The sequence below is a fragment of the Phalaenopsis equestris genome, unplaced genomic scaffold, assembly GCF_001263595.1.
Source record: "Phalaenopsis equestris unplaced genomic scaffold, ASM126359v1 Scaffold000340, whole genome shotgun sequence".
In the NCBI taxonomy this organism is placed as follows: domain Eukaryota; kingdom Viridiplantae; phylum Streptophyta; class Magnoliopsida; order Asparagales; family Orchidaceae; genus Phalaenopsis; species Phalaenopsis equestris.
In genome coordinates, this window is record NW_018164782.1 from 316,755 (window position 1) to 330,433 (window position 13,679).

At 32.2% G+C, this 13,679-nt stretch overlaps 1 protein-coding gene across 3 annotated transcripts; it reads right to left on the minus strand.

Annotated features, from left to right (window-relative positions):
* Window positions 1–1,868: 1,868 nt before the first annotated feature.
* Window positions 1,869–12,585, minus strand: LOC110025893 (probable pre-mRNA-splicing factor ATP-dependent RNA helicase DEAH2). Of its 3 annotated transcripts, XM_020726580.1 has the most exons (8): window positions 12,230–12,582; window positions 7,715–7,902; window positions 6,533–7,617; window positions 5,109–5,234; window positions 3,664–3,902; window positions 3,227–3,345; window positions 2,106–2,249; window positions 1,870–2,074 (listed from the first exon to the last, which is right to left on the minus strand). In XM_020726580.1, exons 1-7 carry the CDS (start codon window positions 12,521–12,523, stop codon window positions 2,123–2,125), a joined length of 2,178 nt encoding a protein of 725 aa, XP_020582239.1. In that variant the 5' UTR covers window positions 12,524–12,582; the 3' UTR covers window positions 1,870–2,074; window positions 2,106–2,122. The 3 variants fall into 3 exon arrangements, with proteins under 3 accessions (XP_020582238.1, XP_020582239.1, XP_020582240.1); XM_020726579.1 differs by having other exon boundaries at window positions 1,869–2,249; XM_020726581.1 differs by lacking the exons at window positions 1,870–2,074; window positions 2,106–2,249; window positions 3,227–3,345; window positions 3,664–3,902 and having other exon boundaries at window positions 5,179–5,308; window positions 12,230–12,585.
* Window positions 12,586–13,679: the final 1,094 nt, after the last annotated feature.

The window sequence follows — 13,679 nt, forward strand, 5'->3', positions numbered from 1 at the left end:
GAGGAGCTCGAGCTTCTCTTGAGCGTCGAAAGTGACACTAGAATGAAAAGGAGTTGCTCGACCGCTCAAATCTTTCCATTCCTTGTGCGCGGCTCACGACAATCAACAGAGTTGCTTGTCTACTCATTTTTCTTCTTTGATTAGGACACAAGCTTCTTCCTCGCTTCTTATTGTTCCCCCTTTTCGTCTCTCAATTTGGCTCTCCTTTGTGTCGTTGTTTGTTATGCTCTCTCTCTCGATCTCAATCCTTTGTCTCTCTCTCTCAAGTTAGTCTCGGTTCGAAATGGAGGAAATCCTCGTATTAAATCTCTCAGATTTCCTCGATTGACACCTGTAGTGGCCATCTTAAGCAGGTAATTCATTTCATTGTTTTTATAGTTAAGTTAATTAAAATTTTTAAAAGATAGTCATCACAAAATAGGAGATTGCTAGGATAAGAAAATCAAATTATTTTTATCTATATTATACTAACCCCTACCTAACTCATATATATTTAATACATTATCACCCTCCACCTAAAATCTACATTATGATTTTTACAACCATCAATCTAATAAATTCAAACATACTATTTACCACCTTCAAGCATTATATAGTAATTGCACAATTGAAGCATCCCACAATAAAAGAAGAATAATGGGAAGAGACGGAATAGAGGAATAAGCTTTCAACCATGAATCGGAAAAGCTCTTGAACTAGATGATCACAACATGCATAGCGCACAATTATTAAGATGAGCAACTATAACATCATCCTTTCTTTGCAAAAGTATTAGTTATCAAAGACAAGCTAATGGAGGCATGAATAGAGATCCATCAATAGATGATCAAAACAGGTAAATCAAAGGGATTAAACTGCAGAAGCAGTACTTGTCACATTGTGCAAAGAATGATTGTTCTGTTAACTTCGCTAATTTTAAATATGGGTGATTAACATACATAGCGCACAATTATTATGCATTTACACATCTCACACCTAAACTTCCTCTTATTTACATACACAACACTTTGATACTTTAAACCTACGCATGAAAATGTGTATTTAACTTTAAAAAAAGGGTGGGTAATAGTGCTATATTTGATGTGATAATAAAGATTTGAGTACCATGTGTGTGACGATTGTAAATACATATGAATTGTGTGCCATGCATTTAAATGTCCCCAACAGAGCTATCTCAAGTATTAGTTGCCCCAATGGTCACCTCATTTTAGTAAACAACAATATAAGACGAGGCCAATTACCTTAAAGTCTGCTGATGGGATTACTTATCTATGTGTTGGCTGCCGTTGTCGAACTCAGCTTGAAAGAACCATCTAAATATGAACCCCTCACCATACTCTATTTGTCAAAATGAATAGGCAGTATTTTCTTTCTAAAAATTTGGAAGATTTGCATACAAACCACTCAATTCCAATAAATTTCCACATCTAATATGTCACCTTACCTATACAAGAAATGTTGTAATTCACTTTCAAAAAAAAAATAATAGTATTTTTTATTTGAATTGCATAAATATAAAAAGTAAAGTTTAGATGTTGACATGTAAATACATAGAAATTGGATGGTAGGTATGAGTATGCTTCTAAAAATTATTCTAAGGATTGAAGCCTGGTATGATAATCAAGCCAATAAATAAGCACGTCATATCATATACTAAAATGTATGACAAATAAAACAGCTCAGCTTCACACAAGCTATATATGTGTGTGTGTGCGTGTGTGTGTGTGTGTGTGTGTGTGTGTGAGTTATAAAAACAACAAAATTAAAGAAGATAAATGGTGTTTAAAACAGACGGGAAGAACAATCATTATGATTGGATAATTGCTTAACACACTTTTTTAAAACAGTCCTGGTATTAAATATAATTTACAGACTCAGTCAGTCTCAACAGCGTCATACGAAAACGGTAAAATAATGCAAGCAGAAAATGTAAATGTAAACCTTAATTTGTTCTTTAAACAAGCAGTATCTAGATCTATAGCATAAATTAGATAGAATTTCAAAGATAGAGCAGAATACAAATGCCATAATTTCATGCAACACAAAGTTATGTAGATCTCTTGTTCTACTAAAAGTTTATATAGCTCTTTAGTAGAGCAGAGAATGTATATATGAGCTTTACTTATTTCCTGTTCTTACTGTCTTGTTTGTCTTTCTCACGCTTATTGTACAGCCTCTCCAGTACTCGCTTTGCCTCACATGAGGGGAAGTTGCTGAGGTCGTAGTAGTGTGGAGCTATGTCTATTAACCTGAATATGATACCAAAATTAGTAGCATATAAGAAAATATAGGGATTCATAAATAAATTTTCCAACTCATTAAGCTAATAAAAATATAAAAATGATACCAAAATATTAAATTGAAGTATTTGGGTTCCATTTATGAGATAAAATATGAGCATAGCTACCAAGTAATTCATTAGAAGTTACATAAGGGGGCATTTACATGCATACCACCCAATTCCTACGTTTTTGCATATCTAACATGTAAAGTTTACTTTTCACACTTGCCCCGCCCGAATGTTTCATATCACATAAAAAAAACCAATATATTGACTTTTAAAAAGTGAAATACACCTTTCATGTATGGGTAAGTAGTATATATGTAAAGTTTACGTATTAGATATTTAAATACATAAGACTTGAGTGCTAAGTATGCAAATCATCCTCGAAAAAATCTATAAACTTGCCGTTCTTGAAAAAGAAGATATAGAAATTCAAGGGAGCATTATAAAGAACTTGAAATTACAAAATTTTGTATCTCTATGCCAAATAATCAACACTCATATTTACAACTTGTCCATATTTAGGTTGTCGAGCTCTTTGTAAAAGGCATTGTTAGGCTATTGAAGAAAAAGTTCTTTTTTTTTTAAATCTGTCATGAGTATTACAAATATTTACTCTTTTGAAAGAATAAAAAAACAACATTTTTACAACTACCACACACTAGCAGATCCGGTTGTAAAGAGATGTTCGAAAAGCACTGAGAAAGCAATTGCAAAATGAAAATATGCCAGATGTCAGAATTACCATGATCTATAAAAATTTGTAAAAATATTAATCATAGAATTAAATGGTAAAGGATAAATCTAACTTTTCTTTTATTGCAAACTTGTTGAAATTGGAACCTCACCATTTATATTATATGGTTAATATTTGTTGTGATTCAACCAACATCATTCGCACAATTAAAGAAAAAATCATTAAATCAACAAGCTATTTCATACCACTCGCCACGAATATCTGTGACTGTGCGAATAAAGTTCCTGCTGGTTAAAACGTATTCATTGTAGATTACCCATTCAGGCTTGTGATCCAAGCAGTTTGAAGGATGAAGATGAACAACCTGCAATGAAACCAAAAAAAAATCATGGCAATATGATCAAGAAATAGAAGTTCATTAATGAGAGCTGGTACTTAAAACAATATAGGAATGTTTGCATACATACCACTCAATTGCTAGCATTCACATATGTAGCACTTAAATTTCAATTTTTACATGCATACCACCTTACCTATGCACAAATATCTGTATTCTTGGTGTTATTTTTAAGATATATGGAAGATTTGGGTGCCATAAATGTAAAAGACAAAATTTAGGTGTTAGATACATAAATACATAGGAATTATTATGCATGTAAATGCCCCAAAAAAAACAATATACCTGATTATCCTTCACTGTCAAGTAATGCCCAGTTCTTTCCAGATGAGCTACCTGCATAAAGTATCCTGAAAGCAATGCTTTTCTTATGCTTACATAATAATCACGGCTGTTGAAATCCGTGCTGCAAAGCTTGAGGTTGAATCTCGCCATAATACGCACTAGTTGCTGCCTCACATTGTCCGCAGCCTTCAGAGCCCTTTGGTTTATAAAGTTATCAAAACACCAAGAAGGATCTTCATCTGCAATAAATGCAGTCGCTTGGTTAGAAAAAGCTAAAAAAAATAAAAAATATAACAAAAGAGAAAATTTGCATACATACCACAGAATTCTTATATATTTACATATCAAACACTTAAATATGTTATTTACATGCATAACACTCAAACCTTTAACATCGCATGAACAATACCACTTACTAAATTTTTAGAAGTAGAATACAGCTTTTCATGCATATGTTTATAATACCAATGTGCTATAAATGTAAATATGATATGTACATATATAACACTCAAATCTTTAACACCATATCAAAAAAACCACTTACCAACTTTTCAGAAGTAAAATACAGCTTTTCATGCAAAGGAATAATACCAATGTGTTATAAATGTAATATCAAACTCTAGATGTTTGAAACGTAAAGACATAAGAATTGTGCAGTACGTATGTACATTTCCCAAAAGGGGCCTTTACATACCAATCACTCGATTCTTATGAATATACACATCTAACACCTAAACTTTAATTTTTACATTTATACCACCCCAAATCTTTCACATCACATAAAACATAACACCATCTTAACTTTTAAAATGTAAAATACATCTTTTCATGCATTGGTAAGATGTCATATATGTAAAAATTATAGTACAAGTAAATACAAAGTACTCAACGGTAAGTAACTGTTCAAATAAATAAATCTAATTTGGTGCATTTACATAGCACACAATTCTTATGTATTTATATATCTCACACCTAAACTTTCATATTTACACAAATTGCACTCAAATCTTTAATATCACATAAAAAATAGCACTATAGCCACCTTTTAAAAGTGAAATCCACATTTTCAAGAATAGGTTTAAAACACCAAAGTGTTATGTATGTAAATATAAAAATTTAGCTGTCAGATATGTAAATAAATAAAAATAGTGTGCTACATAAATTCCCAAAAAAGGGAAGAATATCATATATACCACTCGATTCTTTTGTATTTATATATCTAACACCTGAACTTCAATTTTTACATACATGCCACCTTCCTTAAAATTGTGATATTTTTATGTGATGTCAAATATTTTAGTGGCATATATGTAAAATTTAAAGTTCAAGTGGAAGACATGTAAATACCTAAGAATTGAGTGATATGTAAGTAAATTTCCAAGAAATAAAACTAGCTCGGCAGGCAAAAAAAAGAAAACAACATAATGGGAGATGATTAACTCAACTGTTTTGCTTGTAGGCGTGATAAACGTTTAGAAGAGTAAGGTGATCTCCGTCGATGTGGCCAAACCGAGCTTTTGCTTCATCAGCAGCTTTTTGAGCTTCCCTAGGCCGCACAAAGCAATTGGGTACTATATAAAGAATTGTTATCACAGAGCAGAGGCCCATAGTAGAGGTCAGCAGATGCATACAGGCGAGACCAACACTGCTTCATAAGAAAATAACTGAGAAACTGCAACTCTATTCATCAGCACATACTCCGAAAAACCCTATGGGTATATCGACCAACAGTCATTTAGGGACATTTAGGAACATACCACACAATTCTTATGTATTTACATATCCGACACCTAAACATTCATATATATACATGCATACCACTCAAATCTTTAACATCACATCAAAAATACACTTATCACTATCTTTTTAAAAGTGAAATACACATCTTCATGCATTAGTTTATGACACCAAGGTGCTATATGTGTAAATATCAAACTCTGGGTGTTGGATATGAAAATACATAAGAATTGTGTGGTATGTATGTAAACTTCCCAATTATATAACTTCTTTGCCCGCTGAAATAGACAAAAGGTCGATATGTTGGAGGAAAGCATGGAGGGGAAGTGCTGGTAATATGCAACAAAAATCTAAGTAAATTAATGTCATTTGAAGATTCTAATTTGTACCGACATGGCACCAAATAAATTCCCATCGCATTAGATGAACTAAATTCTTTCTCATCATTATAGTGCTGTAATTGAACCCAATCAAGTGTCTCGTTCATTTATTTCATTATTGAGATCGAGTCGAGCATAAATATTAACCAAATTTTAAATTCTTGCTCGTGGTTAATTTTCTTAGCAAGTTCGAACATAATCAAACTTTAATCAAATGTAACTAATTACATAATTGTTGCTAGTAGTTAAACCTATAACCATGATGCTAGATATAAATAGATTAATAGATTTCAATCAAAATTGAAATATCCACCAGGTAGAATTAAAGTTGCATGAAAAGCTTAAAAATTTATAAGAAATTTGTTAATCTTCATCTTACTCTTACATAAAATAACATGCATAATTTTTAAACTATATAAAATATTAAAAAATGATCAAATAACATCAATTATTTCAACAAATAGGAAAAGAAGCCATCCTTAAATGAGTACTTCACTGAGTTTTTAAAAAACTATTTGTCAAATAATCAAGCACGATCGAAGCCTAAAATGAACAAGAGTATCAGCATTCAAACTTTTATTTAAAATTTTTTGTTCAAGCATAAAAAATTATGTCAAAAAAACAAACAAAAGAAAACCATATGCTGGCAAACACCAAACTATTCATAAATTGCATCAATATACTTAAAAGCCTACAAATCATTGAGGACTACCAAAAGAACAAAAAATTAGAATATAAAAGGTGGCACATACCAGATAGCATTGCCGAAACAGATAGAATTTCATTAGAACAATTAAACTCTGGGCTAACAACAAGCATCTTCGACATCTGCGGATCCAACGGAAATTCGCTCATGATTTCACCCAACTTCGTTAAGTTTCCATCGTCATCCAAAGCACCCAAGTAGTTCAAAACTTCCAAGGCACGCATCAGAGTCTCCGGTGCAGGCGGATCCATAAAATCAAAATGAACGAGATCATCGATGCCAAGTTTCTTCAATGTTAGAACAGTGTTCGCCAGATTCGATCTGAGAATTTCAGGATAGGTCTGCGGCTGTAGATCGTTGCTAAAACTTTTTTCAGTGTAGAGTCTAAAGCATTTCCCAGGTTGAGTTCTGCCGGCACGCCCTGATCTCTGATGAGCGCTCGCTTTTGAAATAGGAGAAACTAACAATGACTCGACACGAATTCGCGGGTTATAAACCTTTTGTTTTGAGAAACCGGGATCTATAACGTAAACTATGCCGTCTATAGTTAGAGAAGTCTCTGCAATGTTAGTCGATACAACGATCTTCCGTCCGGGCGGACCATCATCCTTTAGAGGAGCGGGAGCGGGCTCGAATATCTTTTGTTGCATTGCCGGAGGCAAAGTGGAATAGAGAGGGACTGCTTTAATAGGACCAACTTGATCACCCAAATTATTGACTTCCTTTGTAATTTTCCGACAGGCATCCTCAATCTCCTCCTCTCCGGTGAGGAAGACGAGAATGTCGCCAGGGGGTTCGCACATGTGAATCTGTACTACAGTCCTGATTGCGGCTTCCAAATAATCTCTCTCAGGATCTTGAGTATAAAATATCTCTACAGGATGGAGCCTTCCAGGTACCTTCATTAACGGAGCTCCATTAAAATATCCTTGAAATTTCTCAGCTTCAAGAGTCGCGCTCATGACGACTAATTTTAGATCGGGCCTATTTCTTAGAACCTCTTTAAGAAGACCGAAAAGAACATCAGTTGCCAAGGTTCTCTCATGAGCCTCATCAAGGATAATCACCTTATACCTCTCCAAAAGAGGGTCGGCCATTGCTTCTCTTAAAAGCATACCATCAGTTAGGTACCTGATTTAAGATAAACAAAATAATGTAATTTATTAATCACTTGAAAAAAGGAATTCAAAAAAGTGGTAAAAAGGCCAAGGGATTTGAAAAAACTTACTTCAAAATAGTTTTAGGGCTGCTGCAATCTTCGAATCGAATACTATAACCAACCTCTTCTCCGATTGTTACATCCATCTCCTCAGCAACCCGACGAGAAACAGACATTGCGGCCACTCTGCGAGGTTGCGTACAAGCGACCATCGGACGTTTTCCTAAGAATTCCGCTTCCAAAACAAATTGAGGGATCTGCTCAATCATAGCAGAATCTATCAGTACCCTGATCTAAGCTAGATGGTTGTAAAGACTGCACAGTTTCTCTACACAAATAGCTATTAAGAAACAAAGACAACTATCAAACTTATCATATGTACCAATCTGAAAATAGAAATATGTACATATTTACTTAACAATTCTTATGGATTTACATATATGACACCTAATGTTTAATATTTAAATTTATAACAACTTGGTGTTATAAATGTGTGTATAAAAAGAGCATTTGAATTTCAAAAAGTAAATAAAGTGGTATTTTTTATGTGGTATTAAAGATTTGAATGTTAGGAATGTAAATATTAAATTTTAATGGTTAGATATGTAAATAGATGAGAATTGTGCAGTATATATGTAAATGCCCTTGAAAATATGCTAGCACTAAATTGTCTCAACAATGATGAAAACCACTTGAAAAGAATACAACATACATAAAAGCATGCTCCATTAGATCCAGAGTTACAAAATTAACATAGCAACATAAGAATTAAAAAAAAAAATCACCATACTTCTAAATTATTAAGCGTAATTATAAAAATTAGATGTGGCTATAATCGAGCTTGAGAAACAAGCAATGTTGAATAAGTTGGACAGCGCATGCCTTGTATGCAAAAATACATAAAAACATAAAAATAAATATGTTACCTCAATATAAAGTTCATTTGTCTGAATGTCAAAAAAGTAATCAATTTAATCAAAGCAAAATAATTAAGGAGAATTCACAAATGTAAATACATAACAATTGTGTGCTGTGCATGTAAACGCCCCAATAATTAAATAATTACGATCAGCATGGGAAAGTTTAACCACTGCCTCGAAAAGCTGAATAGATAAGAAAACCGCAATTTTTGCTTCAGTTCAAACGCATCATCAACAGTAGGATTACACGAAGTTCAAATCAAGAATCATTTATAATTATAGCATAACTTTTATAAAATGTCTGTCAACAAAAAATCATCCATAAACCATTCTTATCCGGGCATTCAACTAGCAATTACAATTTTAGTGGAAAATATTGAAAACATTTGGAATGCATTACTAAAAAGAAAAATATGTCAAATTTATGTTAAAATTATTTAAGTCATGTTTACAGTGAATAAATAATAAAATATTAAAATTAGTTAATAAACAGCCAAAAAGATACGAATCAAAATAATACCAAGGATCATGGTTAATTGTACTGATCACGAAGATGCTCACAACGATAAACAAAAAATGGGATATATTGGTCTATGCTTTAATCAATTATCTTTCTAAAAGATGGCATCTCAACTAAAATAAGTGAAAAGTTCAAATAATCAAGAAATTAGGAAAAAAAACTTAACATTAAGTGAGAAAATATAAAATAAATGTCATGAAATTTTAATGAGCCATTATTATTAAATGTCAATATTTAAAAAGATAAATTAGCACCGAGATGTGATAGTTTTAAGTGTATCTATTACACACAATAATGTAGATATAAATGATTATATGACATCTAGAGTAAAGATTAGAAGCGAAGATGGAAAAATGTTTTGAAAGTGGATACAATTAAAAAAATAAAAGAATAGCATGGATATTTAAAGGAAAATCAGATGCAATTACATCAATTACAATGTATGAGTTTGATAATTTATAAAAGTCACGGATACTGCAATGTTTCCAAGAAAAAAAAAAGCATTCTCTTCTCAACTTTAATCTGTAAGCTTATCAAACTATGTTGTCAAAAGCATGGCAGCCCAGAAAATGCAACCTATGAAAGGAAACAAACAAAAAAGAATTAGAATAGGACAACAAGATAACATAGTAAATACTTTTGGAATTCGAAGTCACAAATTTATAATTTATTTTAATTGCAGTTTATGAAGCCTCATGTTTTCTTGTAATTGATTGTCCAATAATTCATTTATGATATTGTGTGCACTATATACTTTGTTCAAAATCATAAAGCAATATCCTCAAAGGTTTCACTATAACAACGACTACTCAACATAATATAACTAAGTCAATAATATAGGGCGTGTTTTAACCTCTAAAGCTGCGTATGACAATTTATGTTATCATAATGGATATTTCTTTACCCTTTAAACAATTTCTTTAGGATAAACCAAAGTTTAAATAATCACAATACTCATTTTTGTGATCAAGGTAATACAATTGAATCACTATAGAATAAAATTTCTATATATAACTCTTACATATCTATTGATAAAATCTTAGAAGCACAAGAAATGAAATCAGAACCAAGGGTGTACTCTCCAATCCCTTGAAAGTATTTTGTACATAAAGTAAGAACAACAAGTTAAATCATGAAAGAGGCCTACAAAAGGGCACGAATTTTATGTGGCTCCACTTCTCCTCAAACCTAGGTACACTCTCCAATCCCCCATTTAAGAATTCCATTAATTACCTTTGAAGACAGTAGAATCAAAAGTATTTTAAAAAACTATCACATCTCTCTACCTAGAGAGGCAAAACTAAAATTTTCTTGCTCAATGTCAACTCTTACACTTGATTTTTTTCTCAGGCTCAATGTCATCCTGTAAGACTTATCTCAATTTGAAGAACAACTCGTTAACAATTCAATTTTATAACAGCACTAAAGCTAGAGCACTCTAGCAAAAGTTACAAACAGCCAAAATCAAACAAAAGAATGCGACACTAGGAGCAATAATGCCAGTTATTTAGTCAAGCAGAAAAAACATATTATCAAAATCTAAGAACGAAAATGAAAGAATCTAAGTAGACGCTTGCTTGCTGTACATAAGGAACTTATCAAAACCTATCAAAACCTAGGATAAATGAATTTGAGAATTTGAAGGGGCATGGAATGGGATTTGAAGACAAGAAAGCCGTAAGGAATAAAATGCAATAAGGAACTTATCAAAACCTAGGATAAACTTAGATTATCTAGAATTTGAGGAGTTGATTTGCTTATGGAGGTATTTATAGATTATAAAAGATTTAAAATGAGCCAAAAACACAACGAAGGAGTCGTTGAATCCAATATCAATTTATTGCCATTAGTTTTGATGTCACTAAAAAAAACCACGGCCATACACAAATCGCGATGGACTTTGAATGAGACCTTCAAAAGTCAAATTCAAGATAATCTGAGTTCCAATTTATGTAAATTTATAGTTAACTGAACATCTTGATACTACATAGCAGCCTTAGATGTGATTTGATTTGAGTTCAAATGAGAATTAGATCAAGCACTTGAGTAAGATTAAAAATTCATAGCATTAATTGAAAAAATCATTGTCCCATTTGTTGGGTTCCTACAACTATTTCTTATTGTCACAAACACGTCATAATTGTTGTGGTTGAGACATCCTACCAATAGGAATGGCATGTCCTCCGAAAACAGCCACAAGAGAAGACTTTCACAGTTAGTTTTCAATCATTTCATGTCCTCCGAAAACAGCCACAAGAAAAGACTTTCACAGTTAGTTTTCGATCATGGCACGATGTCAAACTCCTAAAGAAAACCTTCCTCTTCCACCTCTCCCCCGGTTCTCAAAATATTTTTTTTGCATGTAATGTCATTTAAATATTTCATTCTCATCTATTCATAGATTTTAAGCCAGTAAATAAGCCACTCTTGAATGTAAGATTATGTCAACTAAAATCTAAGGAAATTGGTTCTCTATATCATGAAAATAAAAAGATATTCCCTCCCTCGCTCCCGCTTTTCTTCCTCTTGGTTTGTGGTTAATATCAAAAGCCAATAAAAGTAGGAAAAATAGTCAATCAACCAGCCTTCACTTTGGAATACCTCGTTAGGCTAATAATTGTCCAAAACAGTGAATTTATTGTTTGGAAGACAACTCAGTACTACCGGAGAGAATTATAGCAGACAGAAGGGAATGGAGCATCAGTGAGTTTGTCCCCAATTCCCTATAACTCTTACATCAAAACCTTGAATTATTTTATGAGCACTTGGTTGCTTGATCACTTGGGTTTTGGACACATCAATCAATTATCTACCTACAAATCATTCCATCATAGAGATTGATAACTAATTCAATTTCCATCATTAAAGATGCTTCTTCAGTTATCCGTTTAAATTTTCAACAAACTTTATCATATCCTCCATTACCACGACTTCAACAATTGGTATTCTAGAACCATATACGCATAGCAATTTTCAAACTCCCTCGATTGCATCTTTGTTCTTCCATTACAACGGACTTTTATTAACAAATCCATCACCAGAATTGAATATAAAACAAGAAAGAAATTCCACAAAACCGCAATAACTAAAGAAGATGATGTAAACGTTTTAAAAAATAATACAAAAAGTTCAACTGAGACAAACCTGGGTGGTCTTGCCACTCCCAGTTTCCCCGACAAGAATAAGGGTCTGGTTGTCACGGAGAACTTGAAGGAACTCATCTTTCTGCTGCCACACGGGAAGTGTCTTCCTCTTTTCGAGGATATCGAAGAACCTTTGTGAGTATGTCCGTCCGGTCCATCGGTTTATCGTCGCCGGCAGAAGCGCTGCCGCAGCGCCACCAGCTAACGAGCCGTTAATCCGAGACATCTTCGCCGAGACCGCTGCTTCGTCCACGACGTCGAAGAGGCTGACCTTGCGCTTCCTCTCCGTGGACATGGCGTATGCTTCTCTGGATTTGGAGACGGATAATCAAACCCTAGTTTCGGCCAGAGCATATACTTATAGCTCTTCACGTGGATCTCTTCCACGGAGGATTAGGGGTGTGAGTCAAGCCGACTCCTGGCCGGGTTCAAGTTCGGCTCAATGAGCTAACAAGACAGCTTCAAACTAATCATAAAAAATATAATATAATATAAATTTAATATATTAATTTAAATATTTTTAAAGTATTAAAAATAATAGTTAATATTTTATAATAAATTTAATATATTAATTTAAATATTTTTTTTAAAGTATTAAAAATAATAGTTAATATTTTATATTAAATAATTTTTTATTATTTCTCTCAAAATTATTCATGTTATTTTATTATACCACTATTTTAAATTAATATAAATTTTTTTCTTTTTTATAAATAAAAAACTAGCTCGTGAGTCTGTTAGAACTCGTTGACTCGAGCTAGATCTTAATAAAATTAATTAAGCTCAAGCCGATCCACTCGACTCTTTTGCATCCTATGGGGATTTGGTTCTAACATATGTGTGACTTAAGAAAAAATAAATAAGGGGCATTTTCTTGCATATCACCTAATTCTTATGTATTGAAATGTCTACCACCTATATTTTATTTTATTTATTATGCCACTCAAATCTCTTATATATATAAAAATATCACAATTTTGATTCCTAAAAAATGGAGTATATTCTTTTTCAAGCATAATTAAATTTGCATATATGAAAAAAATAAAATTTAGATGTTAGATCGATAAATACATAAGAATGAGTGATATGTATGTAAATCTATCAATAAATAAATGATAAAAATATTGATTAATTCTACAATCCCATTAAAATATAACATTAAAAAATCTTTGTGATTTCTTATTAATAATTATGATTTTTTTTCTTAGTTTTAGTGAATTATTATGGAGTTGTTATATGTATAGGAGATATAGTTACGCTACATTTTAATATATTTTTGATAAAATATGAAATATGAATAAAATTAGCAACCGTGTAAATTGTTAAAAACATAAGACTCCGTGTAAATTAATGCATGTTTTGATGATTGAATAAATAAATAACACGATAAAAAAGAAATAAATACGAATGGCGACAAACAAATGAAAAAATAACTATTAAGTGTTCAATTC

What these genes read in the sequence shown, in the direction of transcription:
- LOC110025893 (XM_020726579.1), bottom strand. Translation starts at nt 12,523, where the DNA reads ATGTCCACGGAGAGGAAGCGCAAGGTCAGCCTCTTCGACGTCGTGGAC. An exon ending in AGCCCTAAAACTATTTTGAA is followed by an intron (nt 7,618 to 7,714) that starts GTAAGTTTTTTC and finishes ATCTTAAATCAG; the next exon opens with GTACCTAACTGATGGTATGC. An exon ending in TGACAGTGAAGGATAATCAG is followed by an intron (nt 3,346 to 3,663) that starts GTATATTGTTTT and finishes GTTTCATTGCAG; the next exon opens with GTTGTTCATCTTCATCCTTC.